The 14,021-nt window shown below is 42.6% G+C and overlaps 1 protein-coding gene across 3 annotated transcripts in view; it reads left to right on the forward strand.

The window, feature by feature from the left end:
* Positions 1 to 14,021, forward strand: part of ctbp2l (C-terminal binding protein 2, like) — an 89,060-nt gene that overhangs the window by 33,079 nt on the left and 41,960 nt on the right. For 2 of the 3 annotated variants that reach the window (XM_071462561.1, XM_071462563.1), the window contains exon 2: positions 6,941 to 7,157. In XM_071462561.1, coding sequence (XP_071318662.1) covers positions 7,100 to 7,157 — 58 coding nt within the window. In that variant the 5' untranslated portion in view covers positions 6,941 to 7,099. Of the gene's footprint in view, positions 1 to 6,940; positions 7,170 to 14,021 lie in introns of those variants that run through there. The other variant, XM_071462560.1, reaches the window with a different exon arrangement.

Consider the following 14,021-nt stretch of genomic DNA (forward strand, 5'->3'; position numbering starts at 1 on the left):
CTATTGTTCAAATGGAGCTCTAGTGGAAAGAAAACAGAGCCTTTTTTTTTTTTTTTTTTTTTTGAAGAAAATAACAAGAGGGTAATAATGGATCGTAATATCAATAGTATAAACAACCTCGTCGTTGAGACGTGTGCTTGTTATTTCTAAAGGAAATTGAGAGGATAGAGGTATTTTTTCCAGTGAAGTGTGCCTCTTTGGGTGAAAGCGTAAAGTCTTAGTGAGAAGTTTTACTTGCTTTGAGGAGGTTCTCATTTGAGTCTCTGAAGAGGCTTGCTTTGCGCCGGCTTTTGATAGGAATCAGCTGTAAGAGGGATGGATATTGCTGTGCTTTTTCCTGCTGCACACTGTCAGATAACTTTAACAGTTGTCTCTCCTCACAATTTTCCTGTCAAGCTCCACCGGGAAATTAAGTCAGGAGAAGTAACCGCCGAAGTTATCCAACTCTATCTTAAAGCAAGTGCTTCGTGTTTTTACAGCCTTGGCGAGGATTACCACAGAACTCACATTGAGACGTTACATTGAAATTCAAAGAGGTTGCAGCATCAGCTGGGAAAGATAAATACAGACTCCAGAGCTGCAGTGCATTTGACAACTCATTGAAAGATTTCATCTAAAGCTTCCCTGAATGAAATATAATTTGGCAGCTTACTAAAAATAACTAGTTAGATAATCTTAATCTTTCTAACTGTCCATCCAATACAGATAAAAATACCCAGCCTCTGACTGCCTGTTCTTGAACTAAAAAATACCCAGCATTTCATCATGTCGAAGAACTGTTTTTCCAAAAAGATGCAACACTGTCCAAATATTTTTTTGGAGTTCATTCCATCTGATGATTGATAAAATCCCTGTGGTTTCAGTATTTCCACCACATACTGAAAATGAGGTTAGATTGGCTGTAAAAGATTGTAGTACAGTATTAGGATTTATGGTTACATAATACAATTCAAACAAAACTAAATCAAAACACTATTCCCATCTAATCCTACCTCATTTTAATCTTTTGAGCTTTTAAACTGTGAATCATATTATTGTGGTTGTTATGTTAAAAAAGGAAAGAAAAAAAAAGCACAGCAGCTGTTGAAGACTTTTCATCATAATTACCAGACAAATCTTGAAATTAACTCAGAAACTAGAAAGTGCACAGAGTGCATACCTTTGCCAAGCCTGAACAATCCTTCTGCATTTGTTTTTATATTAGAAATGCTAACAAGTTTGTAATCTGGATCTGGATCTGCATCAAAATAAACAGTGATCAACTGGGATGCATCTGCCAAAATGTATTTATTATTTCACTTAAGTAAGTGCTGCAGCTCATGAGAAAATAACAAAAGTTGCTTCTTAACAAAGAAATCCTGTATAAAGAAAAAAAAAAAAAAGAAAAAAAGATGGACAGTCACCAAAAACTAATCACTGGTTGGTTGTTCTGTGGCCAAAATTTGTGCCAAATTTTTACTGAAATCTGTTACATTTTGACTTAAATTGCAAAGTAACAAACAGACAAACACATGAGACTCAAACAAAACCTCCTCGTGTTGTGGTAATTATCATGAATCAAAAGCAATATAGCAAATATTTAACATTGGGAAGTGCTATTGTTATTTTAATCACATTTACAATGCTAAAAGCTGCGTGTCAGAGCGTTAATGCTGTTCAGTGAAGAAAATGCTTAGTGTCCTACTTCTTGTTCCAGCTTCCAAACACACCTCACCTCAAAAAAATGAGGTGTTGTTGAAATTAAAGTCGAATTCAGTCGTGACCGAACGCTTTGACCCAGTGTGTCTCAGCTGCAAACGTCTGCAGATACTGTGGGGTCACTCTGCTTTAATAAGGCCAGGAAATCTCTCTCTTAATATGTGTCAGCACTGATGTTTTTTTTCTTCCCCGAGGATACAAGAGTCAGGTAAGAGGTACAACCTATACACGTCCAGTATGGATTTTCTAGATTTATCCCTCACTCACAGGTTTCATTGAGGAAATCTAGGCCTACATTAAACTAATCCCTTCAGTACTGGGGAAGTTAACATGTGCACATGTGCAAATGTGTTGCTGTCAGAGACCCCCACCCCCCCCCTAAATGTCAGGACGTGCACTGTGATGCATCAGAACAGGAGTCTCCCCTTCAGCAGCGAGCCTGGGGCTTCACTAGTACTACTTAACATCCTTAGAAAGTGGTGGAGTCTTAGTGGAGCAGACCCCAAGGCTTAATGTCACTAAATTAATTATGGATTCACCCAATTAGTTCACAAACTACACTGTGTTCGAAGGAAAATGATCATTCCCCCAAATGACTTGTCTGTTCAGTCTTTGTCCCAGTGCGCACTGTGCCACACTCTGAACTCTGGGTGTGTGTGTGTGTGTGTGTGTGTGTGTGTGTGTGTGTGTGTGTGTGTGTGTGTGTGTGTTTGCCTGCATGTGTGAAGCGACACACAGCAGGCAGGTAGCCTGACCTTTTTAATTATTCAATCTCTCAAACTCATCCACAGACTCTCTCTCTCCCTCTCTCTTGCTCTCTCTCTCTCTCTCTCTGTCTCTCTCTCTCAGTTTGGCTCGCTCCGGTCCAAACATATTTCTGTCTGTCTCAAACAAAAGGAAACGTCTCCTCTTCTCTGTTCTTAAGGCTCCTCCAAAATCACACTCGTCTGTGTCAACACATGAAGTGTTACTGTAACTGCAATGACAGCCCCCGCCCCCTCCCTCCACACACACACACACACACACACACACACTCTCTCTCCACCCTACCCCCCATGAAAAAAATGTCTAATAAAGAAAGTATTCAGTGCTTTTTAATGAGAGTCTGTCAGGGGCGGCGCTTGTATCCGTTTACCAAACCAAATTAATTTCTCATTTTGGCAAAGTCAATTAATCACATCGGAGACGATTCTGTTAGTGTTTGTCTCTCAATGGGAAGATGGATTGCAACGGCGGCGGTGTCACCATTAAATTTCATCGCATTAGAAGACGATGATGTTGCAAATGAATTCAGTTCGACTTTTTTGAGTTCCTCATATCCTCTCGTGGGTAAATTCATGATGTTGGGTGAAGACTGAAACTAGGGCTGCTCATGATTATTTTCATTATTTATTCATCTATAAATACCATTTCCGATGCATCCATGAATTAATTGTTTAATAAACTTTACAAAATATTTCTTGATACAAAACAGAGAAAAGCAGCAAATGCTTATAATTAAAAATGAATAACCGTTGAAAGGTTTAAATTTCTGGCTAATAAGAGATGATCTATTGTTAAGAAAATTGGAAATTAATTTTATTTTGATTGAATATTCAGTTAATCAACACTTTTTTTCGTTTCTTTTTTTTTTCGTTCCTTCTGGTGAAGGCCACAGAGTTCCAACAGTCAATACAACAATACTTAAATACATCGAAACCCAAAGGAATTAAATGCATAGCCATATAAAACTGAAAAAGATTCAACAGTGATTGAAACCACCCCTTTGTGTGTGTGTGTGTCTGTGTCTGTTGTGCTGTATTCAAACCCCCCACTGACTGACTGCCCTTCCCCCACCTCTGTGGACAGTCGTCGGACAGTGATCTCTGTGTGCCGCTGACATTGAGGGGAGTTTGTGGAGTGTGATTGCGCTCACAGCCGAGCCGTCCTTGGGAGAGCGAGCCGGCCGTCACAGATATGGATTCATACATTTAATGTCTCGACCTCTCGCACACGAATGTTTCTCTTTCAATGAGCTGTGGCCCCACATGCCGGGAGTTTTATCGATCATCTGACTTTTAATGCCTCTTAAATATTAAGATTCATGTATATGACCTTTGTGTTTGGATTGAGAGAGCAAAATCCCAGCCTAAATACCCTTTCATGCCTTGCTGGCTTTGTTTCAGTTTTTCTTTTGCCCAATTTCCTCTGTTTTTATGCGAGCGTGGAGGTCATTCTTGGCTGTATTTTAGAAAGTCAGTGAAGGAGTTTTGGGGCCACAGGAAATGAGTGCAGCAGAGACGGAGAGGTAGAGAAAAGGGGATAAGAATCGGGGGCAGTTTTGGCCAGTGTGTGGGTCTCGTTAGCCTCTGTGAGCGCTCTTTTTCTCTACTTCCCTCCCTCTTTGTCACTCTCACTCTTCATGTCACACACACACACACACACACAGCCCTGGAAGAGGGCCCAGGGATTGATGACTCTGTGTGAGAGACCTCAGAGGCAGCAGCACCACAGAGAGATGGACAGATGAAAAGAAAAGAGGACGGACGGAGGGGAGAACTGAAATGAATTGAGTAGCAGGGTGAGGCCTCCCAGCAGCCCGCTAACACACTGGAGCCAGACTGCTGCCTTGTTGGAGAGACACCCAGGGTGTGACCCACTGTGGGCGGCTTCCTCATGTCAAAATCTCTTTTCTGCCCACAGAAAAAAATGTAGACACTTGAAAAAGCAGTTAAAAGTACTCTGTGGTGTTTTCTGTGTGTTTACATACGACGTGGATCCTCGAGTTATAACAAAAAAGATGAAGATGAGTTGATATGCTGATAACTTTCTTGATTGATCTCTTCGTTGTTTGGTCTGTAAGACACAAGAAAAGAGTGAAACATGCAACACAGCCTCCCAGAGCCCACAGTGATGTCATCAGTTTTGTCCACTTGATGAGCTGAAACCATCAAACATTTAGCATTTTCGCTTAAGAAATTACCTACATGATTAATCGATGGTTAAAACAGTCGCAGATTGTTTTTGCTATCGATCGACTACTTGATTATTCAGCTAATTGTTGCAGCTCTGAAATTGTGCAATTTCTCCACACGACACCTTTTTAAAGCCTTAGATAGATTAGCGGTCGAATGAAGTATTTCAACCTGACAGAAACGAATTATCTCGATCACGTAGCGCTGTTGCTAGCGTTGCATCGTCACACACACTAAAACTGAGATGACGCTGCACGTGTCCAAAACATTTTGCTCTGATGTTTAACTAGAGGCAAATCCAGAGATGTTATCCGAGTTTTATCTGAAACTACATTTCTGGCCTGCGCAAGAATTTCAAACTTCGATGAGCAGCTGTGTCAGAGCTTAAATGCCTGTCAGGACATCTAAATTTAAAGAGTGTGCACTCTGCTTTGCTCCAGAAGTTGAGTGTATGTGCACCTACCTGCCACTGATAGCTATAATGTAGAGGCCTTTCTTTGGAGTTGTCAGAAAGCATTCTGGGAAACATATGTAATCCTTAACTGAAAAGCAAATAAACACCACAGGCTGAGAGAAAAACGACCTGCTGATGTCTTAACAGACAACAAATACCCCTCCGACATATTTAGAAGTGTCTGCTGACATATTTATGAGGTGGTGCAAACTGCGCTGTGTATTTTCCCGGTGTGTTTGCTCCAGTATGTGAAAACATGTCCCGATAATGTCACATTTCACAACCACCCACACCGGCCCTGAGCTCCAGTCCTGACCAGCCCACTCTGACAAATTACACTGATGACTGAGACTGAGACTTAACATCCACACCGCCCTGATCCCGCAGATAATGATGGAGTGGGCTGAACTCTTTACCTCCTCTTCTTCCTTCCTGTCTCTTTATTCTAAAATCCGACTACAAAGGGCCGATGACGACTTAAAGTAATGACTTAGCCCTGATGCTTTCTGGCGGAGAGAGATGTTTTCATGGTGTCAGCACTCTCTGAGAGCAGAGGTGCTCCTGGCTCCGGTCCTGGACAAGCATGATGTGGCATTTGCAACATATAACCCCTCCTGTATTGCACTAATTTTACTCTGATTCAGTAAGATGCTGATCCTCGCCGTGCTCTTTATGTACTGCCAGAGAAGAAATGCACACTCGTCTGTTTTCTGTCTTACAAAGGCGCATTTGTGCAAATAATTGCCTGCATGTCTGCCAGCGGCGCTGAACTGAACGCTGTGAATGTGGAGCAACATTTTCAGCCTGTTCAAATATCTTACCCCCTCTAAAAGTGACTTATTCTGAAAATACCAGCATGGTTACAGCTTCCTGTCCAACTTCTGGTCAGAATGAGGCATCTTGAGGTTCAGAGGTGGAGCGGGCGAGTAAGAACTTAAAGCTGAGCACTTTCCCTTTTTTTGCATTTGAAATGAATTTTTAAAGCTGGAAAAGTCTGGGAGGAGAAATAAAGATGTGATGAATAGTAACTATATTGTGCAGAGGTGTAACTGAGACAGTTTGCTCCTCTCTGAGTAGATTTTAACTACCCTCTGTTGGCCTGAATGTGTCATTACACGCCAGTCTGTCAACCTTCAGGTGCAGCAGACATGCTTTTTTTTGTCAAATGATTAATCTCCCCTCACAAGTTCCAACAGCTTCTCTCACATTTCCTTAGATCAGCGTTTGTCAGATGAATAAGCATCTCTGCGCCTGCTTTGTTTTGAATGGCTTTGAGGGCAAAAAAGGAGAAAAAAAAAAAAAAAAAGGTAGATTGCTATTTGTCTTAAGTCGAGATACCTCAAATGTCACCGCAATCAATGAGGAATGTGACGAGTGACACGCTGCTGTAGATGGAGCTTCAGATGAGTGTTTGTCAGTGAAAGAAAACACACCTCAAACAGCAGAAAAGTGGAGCTTTTAGAGCCTGGAAGCTTTGTCATTTTTAGAGCAAATAGGGCACTTTGTCACCAACAGTATCTAACTGTGTGCATGTGTGTGTGTGTGTGTCCGCGCGTGTGTGTGTCCGCGCGTGTGTGTGTGTGTATGTGTGTGAGAGAATGTGTGCGATTCACTGATTTTCTGTATATCTGTTGCCTGCAGCTTCCTGGGCTCTTTGTGAGCAAGAGGCTGAGTGACTTTGTAGTCAAGGACTCTTTAATGCCTTCTTGAGTCACAGAGTTTGTTTTTTTTTTTTTTGTACTGTGTGTGTATATACAGTATGTCTGTGTGTGTGTGTGTGTGTGTGTGAGAGAGAGAATGTTGAGTTTAACCAGGTTCTGTGCCTCTCTTACAGGTGTATGTGCCGAGGCGGTATGCCCCGGGGAATAGTGCTGACAGTGCACTAGGAGTCTGAACCTTGTCAGTGTTAGTGGCTGAGGAGGAGGGGTACCCTGCCGCGCTGCGCCGAACCGAGCCGAGCCGTGCCGTCCTGTGCCGAGCTGTGTTTGACGCCATGTCCCTGACTGACAAACACAAAGTGAAGAGGCAGCGGCTGGACAGGATCTGTGAAGGTAAAGTTACATGTATGTGTCTTTCCTGAGCTTTTTTTTTTTTTTTTTCTCTTTCCTCACAGTTGCACTGATTTTTCCAACAAACACTATGATGCCTTTTTTTCAGCTCATACAACTAAGGCTGCAGAGTTCATCACATTATATTTACAATCACGATTTTGGATTTCACAGTTAATTAAAGTTAATCTGGGCGTGATATTGATGCTTTGTACTTGCATCTCCACTGCATCAAGGAAAGTGCCCTGTTACTGGTAAATTATCATTTGAAGATGAATTGTAGGATTATGATTATTATTATTAATATGAATAGAAACAGAAATCTTTATTGTTGGTATGAGGAAGGATGTTAAGGTTTGCACAGTTGCAGATGTCCAGATGCAGTAAACCTATTCTGTTTCCAGAGACTGAGAAATAATTCTGCTAAATAATCATCACTATTGAGCAGAATAATTTTCATTTTCATTTTTGATTTAATGAGCTTTAATTTCTTTAATTTGCATGAGAAAAGATGTGTTTGGCTAAAACTGGGCTACATTTGGTTAAAAAGAACAAATATATACACACCTCAAGCTAAAGAAATCCTTAATCCACTTGCTGTGTTCCCTCACTGACACTGCCTCAGAGCTGTACATCCCCTAGCCAACCACCCTCATTGTTATTAGCACAACCCTAAGACCTATTGGTGATCAATACCCATCGATTGCTATAATTTTCCCCTGGCACACAGCACATGTCAGATACTACAGTAACCAGTGTATAAATGTTGACCTCAGCAGCAAACAGTCATCTGGCGGATGTAAATGAGATTACTGCTTTACTCTGGCCTCTCTCTCTCTCTCTCTCTCTCTCTCTCTCTCTCTCTCTCTCTCTCTCTCCCCCTCTCCCTCTCTGTGTGAGCTGCTGTTTGTTTGTGTAGGAGTGTCTGTTATGTGACTTACGGTTATGGAGAATCTCTAAACATCTGAACTCAAGTTAGATTACCGCAGGGGATTGAATGGATGCGATCCTGTCACGGCTGTTTGGAAGTAGCCAATTTTACACCATGGACTGTGGTGATTATTGGGCTTAAGGTTGTGGATTAGAGAGCGGTGGTGTTGTATTGAAGGGCCTGCACACAGAAAAGGAGCCCCCTGCTGTGCACATAGCTACAAAGTCAGCCCAGGCAACAAGGAATATGAGTCTTTGTGTGGGTGTATAAACTGCATCTGAAGCCTTGTGGATGTGCATTTTTAAACCCACTTGTTTGACTTTGCCCAGTGTGTGTGTGTGTGTGTGTGTGTGTTTGTGTGTGTGTCTGTCAGACTGTGTCCTGAGGTAAAATCATCTCCTCTCTGCTGTCTGGGTCCCCAAGAGGCTTGTTAAGCCGCTGGGCCCTCCTGGAGCCAGCACAGGGAGAGGCAGACATGACTGCAGTGCTGGAAAATGAAGCTAGACGCACCATTACCCCCACTGCCAGCATATTTGTTTTGCAGCATGATGTAAGCACCTCGGCGTTGTGTGCATGAAATGAGGGACATATGCTGCGCATCCCGTATGAGCCCATATAGTCAGGCCCAAGAAACCCAATCCTAGTGCTTGATCCCAACCACTGCTGAATCCAAAGTGTAGCATTTTATAACGCATAAGGAAAAAACATCACAGCGCATTATCAATGTCAGTTACAACGATAAAATTAAGGAAAGAAAACGTAATACTTCATTCTTAGAGGCGATCAGGGCCATTTTTGGAAACATCCTTTTATTTTGATTAGGATAATAGATGTTTTGTCTGGAATCAGTCACATTTTAAGCTGTTTAGTCCAAAAAATTATCTGAGTCAACTTGAAAAAAAAGTCCAACATGCAGACATATTGTGTTATTGTTGAACATAAACTCCTCCTCAGGTTATTAAAACCCCTGAAATTAGCAGAAATAGAGAATTATGTCTCACAAATATCAGGATATGGCGCATGTATGCAAAATCTTGTTAGCATAAAGACAGGAAACAAAGGGAAACCACTAGCCTTGCAGTTGGGTTTTGCACAGCATACGGGTATGAGAGTGGCATCAATCCTCTCTACTGAGTGCGGAAGCACACAAGAATATTTCCCAAAATGTCGAGCTTTTCCTTTAAAGGGTTCGCTCTATCAGTTAACGATTACCTGGGCGACAGGACTCCAGTACTGTTGAACAATCGCTTCGCTTTGAAGGCGAGTCATATGATATTTCATAGCACAGGTGGGTCGGTCAATGGTGGAAATCCTTCCTGATTAGGGCGTGGGTCCACATCCAGCTGTTGGCTCCGTGTGAGTCAGACGTCTGAGGTAGTTAGTCGCTCCTGAGGGAACGACGGTTAGTCTGCTCTGCTGGGCATGTGCTCAAAGCCCAGCAGAGACACACAGAGAGACGGTAACAGGTGTTGCTGTGATGCATGCAGAGTTACTTCATGGTGAGCATACCTGTCGATGTTCCTTCCCTCACACACACAAACACATGCACGCTCACACAAATGCACATACACACACACACACACACACACACACACACACATGAGCTCTCCAGATGGCCATCATACAGGATCAGTGAATCAGTCCTCTGGCGGCCATTGTGAGGGCGTAAAGAAAAAAAAAAAAAAAACAGCTTGTGATTTGTGATTTGTTCATGAGCCAATGACCAGGCAAAGTTGTCCCACTGATTGCGTGTAGCGGCGTGATAAGGCTGCCATGGTGATTGTCTCGGCGTAAAGGAGAGAACACACATGAAGCGACGCTCTGTTTTTTGTTTCACACGCAGGTAGAAATCCTCACAGGGCCTCTTTGGCTACTGTCAGGAGTAACTCATCCTAGTCCAGGTTCACGCTGCAGCCAGGCCCGCAGTTGGCAAACAGATACAGAGCAGCTGAAGCCGTGATTCGTGCTGTCTCTCCTCAGTCTCTTTCAAGCGGAAATCTGGAGCTTTCTCTTTGAAAAACGTCTGCTGAGACCACACTTTCTCTGCACTGTCCAGCAGAGGCTTCGCCTTTGTTTCTCCTCTTTTTCCCAACGCTGAAAAAGAGCTCTTGCCATCCAAGACAGTTCGCAGTGCCATGCAAAGTGTAACTTGTATTTTTTCTTATATTATACCACCACCCAAATGCTACAATCTTGTGTTTTACATTGGCATTTATGGCAGAGGGAACAGAAACGCAGTATCTAAGGAAACCCGGTGGCTAGATGACAAGGCTGATTAAGCCATTTAAATCCTTGATATGTATTTAGCATAATCTGGCCTGTCTGCAAATAAGGAGGCAGGGAGCTGGTTGCAACTGTTTTTATCAAAAGCTGCTAGTTAGCTCAATCAAAGCAACTGCTGGGAAGCATCAGCTTTAATTCAGCGTTATGAGGAAGAGAGAGGAGCTTCCTCTCTCTCTCTGTCTCTCTCTCTCTCTCTCTCAGGGGTGAAGAGATTCATTTCTGTCATCTGAAGAGATGAGGAGTGATCTGCCATGGCCCATGTTCCTCCCAGCCTCAGGTCCTTTCATGTTCTCAGCTTAATTTGAGCTGAACCAATGTTTATCATTCTGCAGCAACCGGGCTGTGTGGCTGGGAGGGAGGACAGTTCTGCTCCTGATCTGTTTTTTATTTTTTATTATTTTCCTTTTCTTTTCCTTTTTTTTTTTTTTTTGCCTTTGCTAAGATTGTTGTTTTGCCTGTAGACTGCAATAGTGTGTCGCCTCTGGGTTAGATTAGAGCCGCTCTAATCTAGTCAGATAATGTTTTAATCAACATGTGCATTTTATTAATGTCGTGTTACATGATGGTACTTTACGGTTGCGTAATTAGGAATATAATTTATCCATATGAGCGGCTGAACAAAACACAAAAGTAGTTCAGCAGACAATTGTTCTCTCCGGTGTTGATTATGTTTGTCTATAACCATATATACTATATGTTTATTTATATTGTCTAAACTTGTATTTGTAGAGGATATGATCTCATATTTATTTATTATTGATTTTAACCATGCAGCTAGTTATTCCTACTAGCTTTAGCTTCCTTGGTCAGACCTGAAACAAAGCATGCTGTCTGATGGCTACATGCTCTGTGGTCTTTTGTTCACAGGGCTGTTGTTTGATAAAGGTCGTTTGACGTACAGTCAGGTGTCCAGTCTTTTGCAGATGCCATTGTCTTCTCGTCTGTCTGTGCTTTGAAAAGGGTTTGTTTGTTTTTGTGCCAAGCACAAGTGAGTGGTGGGTTGATGCTCATGTGAGAATAAAGGCCGGGTGTCAAACCTCAGACCTCAAAGTATCAGTTGCATAGAAAATTGTCATGTGTGAAATGCTTCTGTTCAGATTTTTTTTTTCTTTTACTGATGGATATCAAGAAGTCAGAGATTTTTACACTGTATTTTATGTCGGTGATTTTAGGGTGTTGTAGTGGAGCTTGGGTGAAGACAACATTAAACACTGATGAATACACTAGTTGACTCTTTTGTTTGATGGGGAAAAAAAAGCGAGAGAACATACTGACCTTTGTAAACCTTGGATTGACACCACAGGAGACGTACATAAATAGTAAACCCTGTTTCTACTCAGCCGAACATGTCGGAAAAGTGGCATTTCGTTGAACTAGAATCACAGTCTTTTTTTCATCACTGACGTGGAGGCAAATCACATTTTCTGTTCTCTCTCCCTTGCTCTCCTTCCCTCCCTCTTCTCTCACTCAGCTGCACACTCCTCGTCTCTCCAAAAAGCAAGCGGGCTGTCGTCTCTCCCTTCTGTCTGCCCCATCTGTGATGCAGTATGGGCCACTGGCTTGATAATGACAGGCAGGCGGAGCGCGGGGCTGCGCGCGAGGCAAAGAGGGAGCAAACCAGCCCGTTTAAAATGGAAGTCAAAACTTGAATCACTCGCCTCACCAAGTCTACCGCAGGTCTCACCCTGTTGATAAAAGGTTTTGAGTAGCGTCTCTCACTCGGTCCCACAGTCCTCCCACCCGTGCAAATGTGTGACACGCTGTGTCATACGCCACAGAGACGCGAGGTGGTAAAGAGGCGGAGGACGGTGTCTTGATAACACAGCAGATGTGAGTCCTCTGAAAGCCATCGGACCAGAATTGGTACCATGTGTTTTTCTTTCCTCATTGCCCCTCCCTCCTCCCTGTGCTTGTGTTAGAGCAAGAAAAGGCCCAGAGGCTCGTTAAAACTTTAATATACTGTACAATCACAGTAATTGAGTAGAATCTTCAAGTTCTTCCAGTCATGGTTTTAATTTATGAAGTCCCTATGAAAGTTTAATGGATCAGCAGTTGTAGAGTCGCAGCTATGTAAATCACTCTGCAGCTATCTCTCCCTGGCCTGCCTGCCTGCCAAGTCCTGCCGTTAGCGTCCTGTGCCCTAGAAAGATGGCCAGATTGCTCCAAAGGCATGACTGTTGCTGGACGTCTGTTCAACACATTGTACCTAGAGGTCTTTCACAGAGCTGTAGGATTGGCTGTGAGCTAGCAAGCCGAGCATTGGCATCAATTCTGATGCTGTTCACCAAATATCCACTGTGTAAGTTTGGGGGCGTCTTTTCTTCTATTATATTATTCATGCTAGCAAGTACAGAGTCCCTGTTGCTTGATGAGTGTAATATAGCATGCTCACTTAATTATGGAGCAGCTCTCATGAGAGGCATATCAGAGGATGTAGACAAGATGAATATGGTACCCCAGCTTCTCTTGCTTATGAATTGTGGGAAATGCAGCAATTTGCATGGCAGGAGATATGATATGCCATATCCTTGTTTCACTTTTAGCAACGCTAGCCCGAATGTACCGGAGATGTTTATTATTGTTATTAATATTTTGTCGGGAAGCGGGGATCTGAGTGACACACGGCCCTGGAAGGGGCTTATTAAAAGAAGTTATTGTCGGCGATTGCTGTAGAGAGATACAACACAGTGATTAATGGTGTGTTTTACAGCTGACAAAAAAGCGCAGGGAGACTCAGACCTGGGAGGACAGCGCTCAGAAATCACCGCAAGGAAATTGCTAGGTATGCTTTACCTTGGATAAAAGAAACCATCCTTCAGATGTGCATCATCCTGGACTGTGCAGGGCCATAGGGAAAATGAAACTGTTCTGATTTCTTTTTGTTTTGACCTACTTAATGTTCTCCAATTTGGATGTTCCATAATGAAACAATCTGTTTTTTTCTTTTTGGTCTTAAATCATTATTGCATCACTTAAGCTCTAAAATGAAAACAAGCTGGTTATAGCATTTCCCTCTGTGACTTGACAGGTAGTGGGACACCATAAAGAGACACAGTACTAGAGCAGTTTCCTGTCACTCCTAAACTGTAATAAATTTAGCCCATCTCAGTCACGCTGTCTCTGTGTCTCAGCTTCAGGAGAACGCCGCAGAAACTCTTCCTTTAAACCCCTGTTGCCTATTTCAGACAGAAATAAAGCAGAGAATAGAAACAGGCTTGAAGCCATCTAGTTGTCACGGTCCAGTGCAGTCCAATCATATCCTCTTCCCCTCATGCCTTGTCCTATCCCACATGGTCTCGTCTTTGAGGTGAAGTCGAAGCTGGCAGCCTACCGCCTTATCAGCTTTTATTTTTCCCCAATCACACACTTATCAAAGCTCCCCCCTCCTCTACTCCTGCCACTGTTTTATTTTTTTTTGTTTACATTGCTCTTGTCATGGCAAGTAAACACTGGCAGTTATATCTGATGGCAACATCTCAGATAAGCCACATCTGCTCTCTTGTACATCTGGTGTGTGTAGGTGCAAAGGGAATAAAAAGTGCAGTTCATGCTGATTCATTTTGTGAAAACATGCTCAGAAGCAGGCATGGCATGGCCTCATTATGACACTTTCAAGATATAGATATTTCTCTTTTGCAACTCCTGACTTTTTG

Source organism: Trachinotus anak, unplaced genomic scaffold (genome assembly GCF_046630095.1).
Source record: "Trachinotus anak isolate AG129_WGS33_773 ecotype Australia unplaced genomic scaffold, CSIRO_AGI_Tana_v1 ptg000025l, whole genome shotgun sequence".
Taxonomy (NCBI): domain Eukaryota; kingdom Metazoa; phylum Chordata; class Actinopteri; order Carangiformes; family Carangidae; genus Trachinotus; species Trachinotus anak.